Here is an 18,640-nt window from a genome sequence, read left to right as displayed (position 1 = left end):
TTCGACGGTCAAGACTTGTGATCCTTCAACTTTTCCCCCATTGCATGCACACATTGACAAGTCATAGAGTCCATCTAATCACCTGTGACACATACTAAACAAAGTCAACAATAATGTTGGTGAATCCCATAGTTTTATAAAACAAGTTATCCATGAACCACAAGGTACCAAAAGTGATCATTGCCGAAATGCAATATCTAGCAGCCATTGTCATATTACAATGTCGGGTAAGTAAATGCATACGTAAATATCTAAGCTCATGAAACGAAACTTGACTAGTAATAGTTTGCCTCGAGTGGTACTTGTTCAAGGTACCCAAGTTTACAAATATGATCACTTGTACAAAGTGGGGTTGTCAATCCTAGTAGCGCTACTAACCATATTCACGTTTGCTTACATTCAATTAACGTTTCATGAAGGAAGGACTTGTATGAACAAAGACTTAGATCAAGTATGTATGCCGTTATTACACTTGTGTTCATAAAGAAATGAGTATGTATCACAGCTCAAAGGTTTAACAAATTGGGGCTAGGGGACTCACCTTGATTGTGGTGACTCGTGGAAGTGAAGAAAGAAAAGAAGTGAGTAGGCTAGTTATGTTATGTTGAACCTATTTCAAAGAGAAATAATACTTGTCTTAGTTATTGTATTCTTTTATTATATATAACTAAAAGAAAGTTATTTTCTAGATATTCATCACCCAAAATGTTTGTTGATTTTCTTTGTTTGTATATTTGATTTACTAGAAATCCAAAGTATGACTTTGTTATATAAAAAGTGAGTTGTGTATACATATTCTTAGATATATATATATGGATGTACATATATATACATATATATATACGTTTTGATTATAGTAATTATAAGTGTAACTTATATATTTTTGGTTATGTTTTAGCAAGTTACTAGTTTATTTGGGTGGATTTAGAGATTGGACATAAGTTTCAAATAAGTATTTCTTTCTTTCAAGAATAATCATTTTGTGACCATATTGACGGATATAAAATGTTTAAAGTATAGTTTAACTATTTGAATGATATCCATGATTATTAGCATATACATATAGTCATAAGATGGTACATGCACCGATATCCTTGATAGGAAGTGGGCAAAAGAGATAGGGTAGAGATGTATGTGCTAGTAATCATAAGATTCTTCACATCAATACATACTTGTATGTATTAACATAAAGAATATGGTTAAGTTTTTATAGATTGATTGATTAATAAAGATCTTGCATCAACAAACACTTGTGTTCTTGATTAACTCATGTGCGGTACACTCGTAGATCAAGTGCACAAGAATATGTTAATGCCAAATTAACATAGTATGATAGATCTATGTGTTTATCACATGTTTGTGTAAGAAATCCCCCATGTAAAACCATACAATCTGTTGGAATATCCTTCACATGTATAGATCTAGTACACAACCACATCATAAACACAAAATCAATCATACTAATATGTCCAAAAGTTAACTTTATTTTCAGATTTCTCTTTTTGTCATCCAATCATTAGATCCAATAAATTATTCATATATAAACAAAAAGAATAAGTATAATACAAACAAATGAATAAAATCAACATGGAACTAACAAGAAGAATAATAAATAAATGAATAAATAATTTTATGGGTGATGAGTCCCAATGAAAAATATTTTAAATACTAGTAATAATTTAACAACTAAATATATAATCTTCTCTTGTCTTAAACAATGGATTAAGGTTCAAACCCAAGGGTCAAACATCCATGATATATAGACAAATCATTGAAGATGATTTAAGAGTGAAAAAAAAGAAGAAAAATATATGGGTTTTCAACCCTAAAAGTTCGGCCATCATCCATGAGAAGGGATGAGACGTTTTTGCTATGATTACTACCTTGTAATATTGATAGATTATGATTTAGATGATGATTTCCTTTGGGGTTTAGGGCTGTTCGAAATCAGCCAACCAAAGAGAAGGAAATGATGAGATTTTTCATGCTAGATCTTATTATTAGTCTTAGATTTGAAGTTTTTGATTAACCTAACTACTAAGGATTATTATTACATAATATTAGATGATTATTAGAGATGATTTGATGGTGTTTTAGGGCTGGTACACGGCTGCCCTAAGTGGCAGTGGTGTTGGTCATGTGTGACCAAAAGAAAGGGAGAGGAATATGGATGGTTTGTCTAAAAGTGATTAAGCTTGTAACTAGTGTTATGGGTGAGTATTTATAGAGGAAGATTAGGGTTATGGGGAGGGGTTTAAGTCCAAAAACCTGGAGTCTTGAGGGACTAGAAGTGTAACTCTTTATTATTAATTTATTTATTTTATGTGTAGGTTAGATTATTTAATTAGTAGTTAGTGTAAAAGATGTATTATTTTTATTATAAGTATTATTATTATTATAACCTATGATTATTATTATAATCATTAAACAAAATTTTCCATTACTTTAATTAAACATTTTATATCTAAAGTTTCATGCAAAGGTGGTCGAGAAATAGTATAAGAGCTAGATACACGTTTTCGAAGATTAATCACGTATATAAACTAAGTGGTCACATATAGTAATTATATATAAAGTTCTTATTTCTAAACTATATACACTTCATTATGAGTTGGTTGTGTGTGGTTAACTAAGTTAAACGGACCTTGATTTTGCCGGGTGTCACATTTCGAATGCTAACTACTAACTACTAACTCGCTGTTAAAAAAAAGTGTAAATTATATTATGACATGTATTAAATTAGAGAAATTGAGAGTTGTAATTGGTTAATTTGGGTTAAGTCAGTTGTCTTTTAATATGTATTAAATGTAGAATTAAGATGTCAATAAAGAAAATGTTAAATCCTTCTAACCAGATAGCCTAATAATCTTCATAAAACATTAAGAAGGTGGAATGTGGTATACACTAATTCTCTTTCCTAATCTTGCCCCTGATTTTTTCACGTGTTATTATTCATGATTAAGAGGATTGTTAAGCTATTTGATTAGAAAGATTAATCATTTCCCTTTCAATAAAACTATTAACTTTATCTGAATCAATATAATTATAATGACACGATGAAAAGCATAAAAGGGATACCATTATTAATAATACATGCATGTAATGAATACAATTTACGGATTAGGTTATTTAAAGCGATGAAATTCACTCAAATAGTTAAAAATCATCTATATTAATTAGTGATATGTTATATGTTTAAGGGTTGGGTATGGTAAAACAGATACTCGTATTAAAGTAAAACAAATATTGTTTTATTATGGTTAAATTGATGTATAAAAATTTATAAAGCAATTAATGCATGATGATTTTCATAATGACTAAGAGAAACTTATTGTTTTATATATTTTACCTTAATACGTATTTTATTTTATTATTTTACCTAAAACTTTAGTATATAATACGAATAACATCGAAAGTAAATTGATAAGTTTAGACAAAAGATAACCAAATTTTAGCGCAAGGCGACAAGTACTAATTAACAACCAAAGTTGACCCCAAAAAAAACTATATATAGAAAAAAAAAAAAAAAAAAAAGCAATAAAGGGGACCTAACCACGTTATAGGTTCAAAACCAGTGAGGCCTGGATCACCCGGTATTGGAGCTCCATTTTAAACGTTGTGCAATCGCTTGACCGGACGGTTTAAAAACAATGACCGAGAACCAAAAATATATATATTTAAATCACTTTAGAAAAAAAGGTAATATTCAATAGATAAAAGTGTCCTACAATTTATCCTTGTGAGTTGTGATGTACACTGGGACCATTTCCAACTTCAAAGTACAAAGTACAAATTATGTAAAGAAGTGAGTTAAAAAATTATGTGAAATTAAGACCATATCATCGAAACATAATTCTGAGCCGCATATTGCCTTATACTATAACCAAAATTGGTCATATAAATCTGTATCCACTAATACGTAGAAACTTGATGATGATCAATTAATAACAGAAAAAAAAGGGGCCGGCATGATAACAAAAAAATCGATTTTTGCGCCTCCGAGCGAGTACCTTCTGGCCAGGAATTACACAATGATAATTATGATCAAATGATAATTAACCATTAATATATATATGGTCGGTCTAATTGAAGCAAATTAACCATTTCATACAAGATATGATACAACTAATTACGTACTAATTTATAGAGAGAGTACTATATATATATATATATATATATATCAGATCGATCGAGCTAGCCTTGCCTTTACGATGCGCGGGCTGAGAAGAAGGGAGCGTAACAAGCAGGGCAATTAAAGTGTTTGCCTTGAATCAATTTCCCAACACATTCGGAATGAAAGAAGTGAGCACATCGACTTAGTTTACATACAACGTCGTCCTTATCGTATATTGCATGACAAATTAAACACATTTCTGCCAAGTGACTATTCCTTCGTACCTGCAGATCCTCAAACCGAATAACAGGAAGATCCACGAGACACGCATCGGATTGGTGGTTTTGTATGTACACGGTGTCGTGTTGGAAGTAATACGAGAAGTGATCTTTTAGAAAACTGATTAGTTCAGTTTTTACTAAAAAGGTTACGAACATGATACAAAAGCAGCAAATGATCATGGCGATCACCATTTTAATTTAGTTGTGTTTACGTACGTACGCTACGGACTCCTAATTTAATTAATGTGGTTGTTTACGAATAAACTAATTAAAGATTGGTTCAGGGGACTTGAACAACAAGCTAGCTAGGGGTTCCCTTTGAACGTACGTACGCACGCCAGAAATTAAGATGATATATAAACAGTATATATATAACAACAACTACAAGGGGTTCCCTTTGGGTCATGGACTCATGGCAGGAATATATAATTGACATTTAATCATTATATGATAAATTCCAAAATTTGAAGTAGTTGGTGTTGATATTTATTATATTGATAAAACTGCATACCTCTAATTATTAATTGGTAGATTATTTATTTATTTTTTTTCAATTTTAAGATCACCATCACTTTTTTTTTCCTTTTTAAGTTGAAATCATGTATTTTATAAAACTGTTATAAAATAATATTTTCGTATTTATTTTTGAGGTATAGCGACATAGGGTTAATTTACTCATCAAATTTTAAGAGGGCGTGACACAGAGCGAACTCTCTTCTTTTTAAAACCATATCTTTCACTCCACAACCATTTTCAATCTCCTTCATCTCTTAATTTTCTTTTTCCCTCTAAACCTTGTGGAATCTTTTCCACCTAACATCAAGAAATCTCTCAAATAATAGTAAAACAATAACTTTCAACTATTCAAGTAATTTTGTATATATATGGTTATTGAGTTCAATGAAAATTTCTGATAAAAGTGGTGTTGGTAACCTTTATGGTTTAGATATTATAAGATGATTTTGAGTAATGAGATTAGGTAATGAGCCAACTCAATAACATTATGAGTTTTCAGATGGAAAAATAAATGCTAGAGGTTTGTACGTTAGTGATTATGGTTATGGTTATATAACCTGCTTGTATAGTGATGATGACCTTATATGTGTGAATTATGATTTGGTTTGCTAGGTTGAAAGCAATTATATTGTGTTCTTCTGGTCATCTTGATTTATTGGTTGTCGCATTGAAGATGAGTTTTCTAGTATACATATATCTATATATGGCTTAGGTCGATTACCATATGATGCATGTGGACTCCAGGTGTGATAATCGATTTGGCGTTTAGGCCTATATAGTGGCTCTTGTTATTGTCTAGGTATATATGTGTGTATCAGTGTATGAGTTTGTGGAATCTACACATGTACAGGCGTGAGCTTGGATGTTCACGCAAGGATAGCGTGTGAGTTTATTGTTTATATTATATGGATCCATATGTGTGTGATTTTGCATAAGGTGAGTATGCGAGAGATAGTATAGGCTACATACCATATGGCTTTTGTGTTTGCCCTTCAATGTATGTGTTTATGTATGCAAGATTATTCACTAAGCATTTACTTTTTTTATAAGTGATTCCTGAAATAGGAACAACTTGCTAAATTCTTGAGAAGTTGTAGTGTACGTTGTACATATGAAGCTATTTAGCCATTTTGTTGAAACGTGTACTTTTGCTAGTAACCATATATAGTTTTACCCTTCAAAGTTTTGGCTCATGTGTCTCATGTCTTTGTGACGATAATCCATTTTGTCATGTATTGTGTCTTTAATCCATTTTGAATCTTAACAAGTGATTTGAAATGTGGAAATGAATTATGTGAGTTTACAAATTGTTTGAAGAGTTATGGTTCATTTCGATATTGGGTGAAAAGTTGTGGTGCAACTTTTGAAGTTCCGATCTGTTCCTGGGCATCAATAGTGGCACAACTTTTGTCTTCAAAATTTTTTTTTTTTCTATAATTTAGTTGAGTCGAGTTTGAGTCTTTTCAATTGAATTAATAATTCAATGGTGAGCTTTGTTTTACGTACGCACAAGCAAGAGGGGGACCGATTCCCTTTGATTCTCGGATAGAAAGATATATATGGGCAGTAACAAAAGCCCAATGTGGGCTGATTTTTGCTGACCGACTTCAAGACAAACTCTTCAAGTACATATAATTGTACGAAAATTAGGAGAGGTGTGGTGGTGACGGGGCGTCAAGAAGAGCTGCAAAAAATAAAATCCTTTACGTGGGATTAAGTTTAAAAAAAAAAAAGAGCCAAGAGACTTTGCTTTTGTTTTTCGTAAGGAGGTATGTACGTGTGCGTGAAGGACAACATAAGCAGCCGCATATTTTAGTTCGAATTATTTTCTTTTCCTCTTTGATATTTCATAGCTTCAAGACTAATTTAAATATAACAATTACTTAGAACATATCTACTGTAGAACTAGTGTAACTTTGGGCTTATTTTCGGCCCACCAAAAATGTGAAATGAATAATCTCGGCACATGTCCGTTATAAAAGGCAGACAACTATATCTTCAGTTTTATGTATTTTGTTTGTGTTTCTTTACGCTATGATTTTGCTTCGACCATATCTGAACATAACCACTTAACTTGCACACCGTTTTAAGCCGTGTTTCATCCAATTTAGCTTCAAAAATATCAAGGCATTATAAACCTACAAGTATTTATATACAAATAATAATTAACCAAAATACTAGTAGATTATATTAGCTAACAAATAAGATCATTACTTTTTTGCTATTTGTTTTTTCCACTTCGTCAAATTGCATCTTGTTGCCATATCTTTAATACATTGCAAAGAGTTTACATATATTTTTTTTCTTCTAAGTTTCATAATACGAGCTTTACTAGTCTACCACTATCACATCAACATCAATTTATGTTATCTTTAAACATTTAGTTAGACTTTCGCATTTATATAATTTACCTTATCTAATTAGCAAGTGAATTTACTATAACTTATATTTTATGACATCTTAGTTATGAAAATTATCATTTTTCATAATTGTATATGAATTTGTGGGACGAACAATATATAATTGAATATCGTCAAAGAAAAATATCTATTCGGCTATTCCCTTGGCATTGTTCGGTATATAATTCCAAACGGCGGCTCTTTATTTATAAGCTATATTTATACATTATTGTTGGTATGAACCACATATATGTCATTGAGCAATACACAATAAGTAGTATTGTGTTACTTTATATAGGTTTGGACATCATTATTATAAGTAACCAAGTAAACTAATTAAATACAGTAATTTAGATTATTTAATAAAGAAATGTGATTCGAGCATAAAACCTTAAAGTTGCTGCAACAAAGAACACAAGCCGAATATCATAGATAACAAATATTTCAAGCACGGTTAGCTAGGTTAATGAAAACTTTTTCATCATCAACAAAACTTACAAGAAAAATCTATTTATATATCGGCCTCACTAGCTAGATACAATATACATGTACACTAAACTATAACTTTTGGTGAAAATGTTGCATTAACTTGATCTAGCTAGCTAGTTTCAAGAAGCTAGTTGCTCATTAGGCAATGTTAATATATTTTCTAATTAAAAATATTATCACCATTGCCAAGGAATGAAGAGTTCATCGGTGTTTTGGGTTAGCTCAACGCGTTTGCCTGAAATGTATAACAAGTTTGACCTACAAAGTGGACAGGTAAACTGATCTCGATTCAGCCAGACTTCTATACAACACGTATGGAACACATGATGACACCTACTGAGCTGACTCACGACGTCTTCGTTTAGGAACTCAGACAGACAAATAGAGCAACTTTCGTCTACGGATCTCATAGTTTCATTTCCGTTAATATTGTCATTTAGGAGGTCGTTGAATCGAAGACTCGAACGTTTATAGATGTTGGGGGTGAAGACATTTTGATGATGGTGATGATTTTGTGCATAAAAGAATATTGCCCTAATGGTGGAGATAAATGCATTTTTGATATGAAGAAATGGAAGCCAGATGCATGTAATGAATATAAGTGTGAGTACGGATGATCCATAGCCTTCATATACAACAGAAATCATGCTTTTAATTCTTAAATTTTCTCACTCGTTTTTTGATAATACGAAATATACATATGATCATGCCTTATGAGGAACCACTTTATATATATAGTCAGACTACTTGCAAGGTCAACGTATATTTGCTTTATTTTGTTTTAGATTTAGATTATTAATTATTTGCTTGCCGCCCATAAATATTTTAACCAAAGGGTGGCTCGATCGATAGTGCATAAAGTCATAAACTTTGCTACAATTAATTAGTTAGTCTGCTATAAAACCGGATCTGTCGATATATAAAATTACTATTTATCTCAAATAATTATGAGAGCGTATATTTGTCAAAACTGTCACTCATAATATATATTTGAAATATTATGAGTAGTATTCTATGGTTATAATTTTAGTTAGTGTTGATTTCAAAATTCAAATGAAAGTATATTAAAATTTATGCATGAAACCGAACTTCAATTTCAAAAATCAAAAGAGATTATGGGCTGATCGTCCCTACTACTGTCGGAATATTAGCTGCAACAGCAGGAAAATCAAGGGGACATTGTGTCATTTATAAACTAAACGGGTTAATTAATGTTAAAAAAAAAATAAAAAAATTGTTCGCATATTTCATTAACGCATAGATTACTATTGACAACGTACTTTAACTGTTTGTCGAAATGCCTAAATTGAATTTTGGACTTGATAAAATCTTGATTCTTTTACAGATTAGATTAGGTATATCTTAAGTTATAAGTTTTTTTTTTATCGAAGATCGAAGATGGTGAAATTAAATAAATTAGTTCCACTATAATTAAGAGGAGCTAGCCCGTTGTCTATCTAGCCTCTAGTAGTCTAGTAGTATATTAATAATATAAATAATGGTACGAAAATAAAGATATATTGGTATGTAGATTAATTAGGATGAGTGTGTGTTAAGGATGGAGGTCATTAAGACTTAAAATGACGAAATTCAATTATAATCACCCGGCTCGGCCGGAGAGGACGGTGCCACCCCCTACCTCAAAATTCTTGTCTTGATTTTTACTCTTCACAAAAACAAAAAAATAATATTGGATAATATATACTAGACTTTTGCACAAGGTATTAATATACACATATTTTGTGGAAGGAAAAAATTAGTTATTAGGTTAAGAGGAGTGAGGTACCGAGGTTACTCAATTTGGAGAAAACTTATATCATGTGGCGTCATGTCATCAAGTACATAGCCTCTTAAAATTAAGAGAGTAAGATTAACAATGATTGAGTAACTTATGTCATTTGTCACTTAATAATTGGCTTTTTATTTTTTTTAACCTCCATATTTATAAAAAAAAAATATCATCTTTTCATAAACAAAATGCATAATAAGTATAAAATCTATCACACACCTAACACTACAATACATAATAACTAAAACTCATCACACACCATACTATAAATAAACATAAAATACAACATAATACTGTAACAATTAGGGGTGTTGATGAATCAGGTTATTTGGGTTTTGGGTTATTTAGGTTGGATTATTCGGGTTTTGAAAAATTATAAATCAACCTGTATCTCAAACTGAATAAGCTTTGGGTTATTCGGGCTTTGGGTTGTTCGGGTTCGGGTTTTTTTGGGTCGGGTTTTGGGTGGCCTAAGTAAACGTGATTGATGAATTTACGTTCAACTTAAAAAGATTTGTTAGTTATGCAACATTGCAATAATGTAATTTTAATTTCAAAAACTTAAATTATAGTGATATTTATTTAGATTAACAAACTTTTATATCCAAAACAGTTAAAACACATGTAATTCTGCGTTTTTTGAATTCTTGAATGAAAAGATGGTTGTTTTATCGTTAATATTCAAGAATATATACTTTAAACAAATTTAATGTGTTATATTAGTATTTATAAAACAAACAAACATCTTATTCATGTTATTTGGGTTGACCCAAATTACAAAATATTCACCCGTAACCCAAACTGATTAAGTTTTGGGTTATTCGGGTTAACCCAAGTGACGACCCGTAAACCGAACAACCCAACCCATTTCACCCAAACTCATTCAGGTTAGGTCGGGTTATTTGGGTTTGGTTATTTTCTAACACCCCTAGTAACAATGATAACAATGATAAATTGTCAATGATGACTTTTTATATTTGTTTCTTTCCTTCTTGATTGTGTTGAAAAGAAAACCGATTTTTTTTTTTGCTTTTCAGTTCTTTTTATCTTAAAAACTCAATAATGACTTATATGTTTTTCTGAATGACACTAAAAATTTAAATAAAAGAATGCTAATAAGAAACTAGCTACTACAAAGTTACACAATACGTTCTCGAAAATAAAACAAGCACCATTCGTTTCCTTTGTCTAAATAATGTACCCAAGAATATTTTTAACTTCATTTTTTCTTATAAATTTTTCTTGTAATCTTTTTAACATTTTTATGCAAGTTGTGTGCACTCCCTTTTTACCCAAACTCCAAAGTTCCGACGAATCCATTTTTATCGTGTACTCCATTTTGAAAGGGACGAGATGACATACTATACATATGCAAGGTGTGTGTTGTGACTGATTAAACTTTTTTGATTTGAGGATAGTTGGATAACTTTAAAAACCATTAGCACTTTTATTAATTAATAATGCAAATTATTAACATATTTAACTTTCATTAGTAAGGAAACATGAACTTGGATATCTGTTTAATGTAACTATTCTTATATGGTTTACATTAAACAACATAGATGTAAGTTAGTTATAAATTCAGAAACAATAGCGGCAGCCGGAAAGTAAACGTTTAAATGGTTAAAACTATAAGTTATACTTTCTATGCAAATCTGTTATATACATTTGCCAGATTTTGGATGATTTATCTATCTTTTTTGGAAGTTTAGAAACTTGATGCCATAAGCAAAGACGAAACAGAAGAGAACAGCCCAACCAACATGAGCCAAAGCTACGTACCCAAGAAAATCGTACTCAAATCCAAAGAAATCTTTGATGTATTCCTTAACTGTAACGGAATCCTGGCCTGGTATCACTACAAGGCTTTCATTTTGACCAAGCTGGGACGTGATTAGGCCGTACAGTGTCCATGCGACCGGTGAACCCCAGTAGTACCACCTCCACCATATTGGGATTTGCTGCAAATATTGGATTGTTTAGGCAGGTGTTTTACAGAGTAAATTTATTTTATATTTATAGTTCATATATAGATGAATGATACTAATAGATTAGTATTATTATAAGATGGTGTACCGTTCTAGTGATCATGAAACCGGAGAACAGGTTCCAGAAATTAAGGAAGAATGACATTGTAATGGCTGCTACTGCGTAATTTGGTGTAAGGGCTACAAGCATCATCCCATATAATGTGAAGTAGACAAAGGACATGAACATGTAGTAGTAGAACCAGAAGAACTTGTCAGCAGACCAATGGAACCCCATCATTGAGTAAATAAGTAGACTATAGATTAATGTTTGGATGCATATATAGGCAACTTCAATAGCTACCTGTAAGAAAATTTTGATGCATCTTTATTTTTCTATTAAATATGACAGAAACAGAATTTAGAAGATTTTGCATACTTGAGCAAATGCGTACGGTATTGCTGAATACATCCCTGCTGCTTTTTCACGATAGAAAACTGTTCGTTCTACAGACACTACAGTCTGCACAGCCGAAGTGCTTGTTCCGCCAAGAAACAAGACAGCGGCATACATAGCTCCCATCAAATTCATCACATCTTGTTGTTGGTCCCTGTCAAATCAACACTAAATCTTTAAGAATTACTCGCCAAAAAATGAAAAAGATTTGTTAAATGCTTACGTTTTTTGGCCCTTATCCCAGAAAATCACCCCAAAGATAATGCCAATCACTATAGTCATCAAGAACCGAACAACATTGTACTGTGGATGCCTCCAGTAAGACCAATGTTGTTTCCATAAGCAAGCTAAGCATTGTGCCCAAAACAATTGAGAGTATTTAGTAGGGAAGTAAAGATCGCGAGACCCTGGTGCGGGTGTACTGAGCTCTTTAATGAGCTCCTGGTTCCTCCTGTAAGCAAGCACACATAATTGTAAGGATTTGAAGAAAAAAAATTACCAAAGTAATTTAGTTAGGGGCGATTCATACTTATACAGAGATGAGTTGGTATAGATGTCTGCAAAATCAACACCTAGTTGAGATTCAACTGCAGAAGAACTAACATCCAGCATCCATGTAGCCGGGTTTTGACCTTCTTTTATTTTGTTAACCCCTGGAATAGACTGAAAGTTGTTTTATGTTAGATTCTACACTTTGTTGAAATGGAAGCTTGAATTTAGAATGTACTTACTTCAAAATATTCTATAAGCAGGTGAGAATGGTGCCCAAGAGGTCCATTGTATGTGACCCTCCCACCCCTTTTCATCAACATTAGCTGCATGAAAGTAATAAGTAAGTTTTGATGCACTTTGAATCGACTAAACGAAGTAAGTTTAAGATAACTTGCCTCATCAAAAGCTTCAAAAATATCGATGCTTGGTTGGTGAATCGTGCATACAACAGTTCTACCAGTGTCAACTGTATTTCTAACAGTACGCATGACAATAGCTGCAGCTCTTGCATCAAGTCCTGATGTGGGTTCATCCATGAAGATAATTGAAGGATTAGCAACCAACTCTACTGCTATTGTAAGTCTCTTTCTTTGCTCAGTAGAGAGACCATCTACTCCTGGAAGGCCGACTAGTGCATTCCTTAATAAGTTCAATTCTACCAGATCCATGACTTCCTCCAAAAACATCTGAACCGCAAAAATGAAGCGTTTGTTATGTTACTCTAATAAGGTTGCAAGATGGTCTAGGTGGGTAAGAAACATTTGGTAAAGTTGAAACGGGCCGCTTGGGGTTAATTGACCCCAAAACATTTACCTCTTCTGATTTTTCTATTTATTTGAGAGGCTAGGTGCATTAGGATAAAACAACACCTGAATTAATCCATTGATAGGTCAATGGGTTGAAATTGCCACCTTAGAAGGTATCGAAGTTTTAAAAACTAGATAGACTTTACACTTTTTACCTGGCATGTTTGTTTAGTTGTATCTGGAGAAAGGCGCAACCAGGCAGAGTACACAAGTGATTCAAAAACTGTGACATTGGGAGAATGGATGTCATTTTGTTCACAGTAACCACTCACACGAGCAAAAGTTTCTTGCTTTTTAGGATAACCTGAGATACTAATACTTCCATCAATATACCCTCCAGTCTTTCTTCCAGCTAACACGTCCATTAGTGTGGTCTTCCCGGCCCCACTAACACCAACCAGTGCTGTAAGTACACCTGGCCGGAATGCACCACTGACATCTTGTAGTAAATGTAGACGAGACTCTTCTATTTCGTGTGCTTTCATTTCCTGATAAATTTGTATGTCATTCTTTTTCAGATTATTAGAAAATCAAGTTTTAACCTTGGTATATCTGGGACTTACAAAAGGCATGTCTACATAGTAATTGACATGATCAAATGCAAGTGACAGTGGCTGAAACGGAAGCACCATTCCTTTCTTATTGTTGTTTCTTGCTGCCATTTCTGTTTCTTTTTGTAAATGCTTCTGATTTTGCTCATCCTCTGTTGGAAGAACACTTTTTGAATCTCCGAGAGCTAGAGTTTAGATCAAAAGTTATACATGAGATGCAACAAATTTGCTGGTTATAAAGATTTAAACAAATTAACAGAATGCATAAGCTTACGATTCAAGTATGTCAGAGCTAACACAAAGAAGAGGTTAAACAGCAAAGAAAACCCCAAAAGCGCAATGACACAAACCCAAAACATATACTCAGTGGTGAACATTCCCCTAGACTTGAGAAGAGCTTTCCCTATTGTTGGTTCATTGATTCGTGCATCTGGGTTGGGCTGTGGCTCAAGAAAGTAAAGGAAATCAAGTGGAGACATAAAGCAAAAAATACATGGAATAAGTGATTGCAAGTATTAAAAGAGCTTACAGCACTCCATCTAGCATCTAGGAATTCATTAATCGCGATGGCATTTTGTCCATACATCATGGGGGAGACATAATAGCCCCATATCATCCATGGCTCAATGTCATCTGTACGCAACAAAATATGTTACAAATAGACTTATATAAGTTTTTAGTATATGCGACAAAAAGAGTATTGACCTTTGGAAACAATGAATCCGCCGAGTACAAAAACAAGCAGCAATGAAAAGGTACCAAGAGCATTTGCTACGACTTGTGTTCTTCCAAGTGCAGAAATGAAACGAAAAAGAGACAACGCCATTTGATGTAAGCTGATATAAGTCAAAAGTTGTTTGAAAAACCTGATGAAATTCAAAACTAGAATCATGTTAAAACTCATTCAAGTTTTGCTATATTAGTTGGTATATATAAAATTTACAAGTACTTACCTACTAGCAGAAGGAGCAAATCCAATAGTGTAATATGTTAAAACCATCCAAATTACTGATTCCATGATTGATATAGGAATTTTCATAATCCATATAGGGATTGCAAATGCCCATGCAGGGTAGAATAGTGAATCCCTTTGTTTAAAGAACACAGGGAGCCTCATAACCGTGAGCCCTAGCTCAGCAGCCCCGTTAAACATTACAGTCAAGAGACTAAAGAACAATGCACCAAAGAACTTCCCACCATCTTCAATTCGACCAACATGCATTTCAGTTCTGAAGAATACTGTAAAAACAATAACTGACATGATAGTGATCTGAGTGGTCTTAAATATATACAAAAAGCCGTTTCGTTTCATCAATAACCACTCTCGGTCTAAGTTTGCTTTAAGAAGCTCCATGTTAGATATTCCGTACTTTTCAGTCACCAAAGCCGCTGGATGCACACTGGTTTTGTCGTAAGGGATTGAAAGATCATGATAAAGACGCTCACCGGCTTCAAACCGACTAAACATTTGACAAAATTCAGGTACGGAAACGTAATGGTAAGGTTGGTTTTTGTTGAACCAGTATTGTTCTTGGTCTTTCTTTGAAGTAACTTCTTGCAAAAAGTCAGCAACTCCTTTTCTTTCTGGAATTCTGAACCCTGCACTATCAAAGAAGCCAAGAATGTCTTCACGTGGGCCTTGGTAGACGATTTGACCCTCAGAGAGTAGAATTATATCATCAAATAATTCAAAGGTTTCAGGTGCGGGCTGAAGAAGCGAGATGATCATGGTTACATCCATGATATGAACCATTTGTTTCATATATTTGACCATCTGAAAAGTGGTAGAACTGTCCAAACCAGTTGAAATTTCATCCATGAAGAACACTTTTGCAGGCCCAACCAACATTTCTCCTACAGTTAAAAAAAACACAAAGAGTAAGAGATGGCAAAACAGGTGGGTTGGGTGTGTTGGGTTACAAATTAAAACATATTTTTGTCAGAACGGAAGTTTTTAGCGCGGGTCAATAAAATGAGGTAGTAAGTATTATCAATTCATTTTGGGCAACTGTAAGCCTCTTTGACTCCGTTTCCTATAAGACAGATTGTATTAGATAATAATCTATTAATCCATGTGTGTCAATAGTTACGTATATAAGTTTAGGGGTCTAATGTGTCAAGAATAAAGTCTACAACCGAATGGAAGTTATTTTCGGTTATAGGTAGTTATGTTGTGAAGGGACGTGACTGTTAGAATAGTTGTGTCTATTAGAAAGTCATACCTATTAGTGAACCGATGTGTTGGTTCGTAGTGTCTATTGGAAAACTATATATGTGTGTGTACCATCCATTTGTAAAAACAAGAAGAACGCGTCGTGCGTTCAAGTGTTGTGTAATAAGAAGATAAGTTTAGTATTGTTATTTCGTTCTAGTGAGGGACGAGAGGGACGAGGGACCAACAGATTGTTCATTTGGCTTATCAAGCCCGTGACATATCAAACATAAACGAAGATCAACTATATCTACACTGACTCATCTTATAAGCCATTTAAAGGAATAAACATACCAGTAGTAACACGTTTTTTTTGTCCACCTGATATTCCTCGCCTCATTTGATCACCCACCAGGATATTAGCACAGATATCTAATCCAAGGATCTGTTCACATTTTATTTTATTTAGAAACTAATGTAAATTCAAAAAAAGAGCTAAAGTTTTAAGACAAACTTTTAGAACATAGTCTGTAACCAAAGTGGATTCTTGACTAGACACTGCCGTGGCTTTCATGAAAGCATCAATTTCTGGGTCTGGTTTGATCCCCTCCTCTTTCTCACGCCGTGAAAGTTCTGCCAGGAGGTCATATCGGGTTCCTACACCTAGGCAACGACCAGCAAAATCAAAAGTCTCTCTGACAGTCATCTCACCATGGTGGAGATCATGTTGGCTAATATAAGCACATGTTCTCTGAGGAATAAACTCTGACATATGATGACCACAATAAGTAACGTCTCCTGTGATTCTTAGATCTGAATCTATTACTCCGGAAAGTGCTCTCAGCAATGTAGTTTTCCCAGAACCTGGGGGTCCAAGAAGTAGTGTCATCCTGAAAGAGAAGAATTAGTCCTCTACGAGTGATCTTTGATGTTTCATTTTTGACCAAATTACCACGAATCGGTCGATTGAGGTTGGATCTTGGGGACGTGTGCCCCTTTTTGTTTTCTAAGACACACCCAAACCTACTGACCGGCCCATTCCACCACCTATGATATTTTTACATAAGATAAAAATAGCACTAAACATACCGGGATGGCCTCACAATCCCACTCACGCCGTGCAAGATTTTTGCAACCCTTTTCTTGGACGGAACAAGCCTAACGAGTTGAAGAAATCCCTGTTGATGTTTATTGGTCCAAAATGGTAAGAAAGTTCCTTCAATCATATCTGTATACAGAATCTATATGAAGTTATACAATTACAAATTAGCAAACCTCTAAAGAGTTCAAAGTAGAATTTAGTAAAGTAGGAAGCGCCCTGGAGCCAACATGAACATCTCCTTCAATCGATAAGTTCTCATAGCGAACTTCAATCTTTGGAATGTCAATCCCTACCCTGTTTAACCCGAATATCATTATGAATAAATAACTTGAAAAATGATAAATAAATTAAAAAAAAAAAAAAAAAATTCAACCAAGAATTATCAGTAAAGTAAATTAACTCACCTATCGGTTCTAGCTCTAACTCTAATAAGAAAATTTTCATTATCTTCTTCTACAACTTTTAATATTCTCTCCATAAGCTGTTTTTTATCTTGAGGTCCAAGTTTCGTAATATCGATTTGTTGATGAACGATTTCTCCATCATCAAGAACTTGCTTAATAATTCCTTTTCGTAATCTATCATACGTAGGAAGTCTCTCAATGGCAGCCCATTTAAGTTCCTCTTCATCATCCTCCTCTTTACCACTTCTTTCAAAAGCATCATGACTTGCTGTCAACCCTCCTGAAATCGCCTCTCTTATACTAGCTGAAGCCCAACTCCTTCTACTCGACGACGAGATACTCATTCGCCTACTCATTGAACTCGCAAGATCATCTCTGCCGACCGATGATGCAGCCATAATCTTCTCCAATGTTTTCAACTTCTCTTTGCAGCTTTATATAACTTATGATATTTTATGACTTGCTTTTAACCTGTATATATAAAGATTAGTTACTAATTAAAACACCTTAAACATGCATGTGTCAAAACTGCATGGAATTGAAACCATATAAAAAAGATCAAGATAAGTACTCGTACATAATAAACATGTATATTCTCATTTCACATAAAAAAAAAAATAAAGGACAATTTTATTACTCAAGATTAATCTTTCAACTTTCCTAAACTTTCAAATGCAGATATCTAGGACCTTAAAACATCTAATTGGACTTTGAACAGAGAAGGATCGGAAACGATCAACTAATTACTACCTACATATATATATGCCGAAGAAGAAGATGACAGTAGTACTGTTCAGGCCATATTTATTTGGAACTAATTTATGAACAAGATTTTTTATATTTGGAAAAAAAATAGGAGGGATATATAGCTTTAAATTAGATTTTTAATTTTTACTATAATCAAGTTCTTTTAGAGATGATGATTAACTTAAAGGAAAAGTTGGGGAAGGATCGGAATGGGCGACGTTGACAAATTTTTTTCCTTGCATATATAATTTGTGTCTACGTTTCATACAGGCTAATTAGATGGAAACCCTCAATCAGGGATGATTAGATAATCACCAAGATACTAGCCTGATTCGGAGATTAGTAACTACCAAATGATATATAAAATCAAGGGG

The 18,640-nt window shown here is 33.3% G+C and overlaps 1 protein-coding gene across 2 annotated transcripts; it reads right to left on the bottom strand.

The window, feature by feature from the left end:
- Positions 1–11,174: 11,174 nt before the first annotated feature.
- LOC122602936 (pleiotropic drug resistance protein 2-like) lies at positions 11,175–18,287 on the bottom strand. Of its 2 annotated transcripts, XM_043775550.1 has the most exons (19): positions 18,270–18,286; positions 17,520–17,990; positions 17,289–17,409; positions 17,103–17,191; positions 16,528–16,903; positions 16,368–16,458; positions 14,815–15,715; positions 14,567–14,727; positions 14,391–14,494; positions 14,136–14,301; positions 13,874–14,046; positions 13,466–13,798; positions 12,900–13,190; positions 12,744–12,827; positions 12,542–12,675; positions 12,236–12,463; positions 11,995–12,166; positions 11,665–11,919; positions 11,175–11,549 (listed from the first exon to the last, which is right to left on the bottom strand). In XM_043775550.1, exons 2-19 carry the CDS (start codon positions 17,915–17,917, stop codon positions 11,280–11,282), a joined length of 4,347 nt encoding a protein of 1,448 aa, XP_043631485.1. In that variant the 5' UTR covers positions 17,918–17,990; positions 18,270–18,286; the 3' UTR covers positions 11,175–11,279. The 2 variants fall into 2 exon arrangements, with proteins under 2 accessions (XP_043631485.1, XP_043631484.1); XM_043775549.1 differs by having other exon boundaries at positions 12,744–13,190; positions 18,270–18,287.
- Positions 18,288–18,640: the final 353 nt, after the last annotated feature.

Source organism: Erigeron canadensis, chromosome 6, assembly GCF_010389155.1.
Source record: "Erigeron canadensis isolate Cc75 chromosome 6, C_canadensis_v1, whole genome shotgun sequence".
Lineage (NCBI taxonomy): Eukaryota > Viridiplantae > Streptophyta > Magnoliopsida > Asterales > Asteraceae > Erigeron > Erigeron canadensis.
This window is presented reverse-complemented; position numbering and strand designations above follow the sequence as displayed.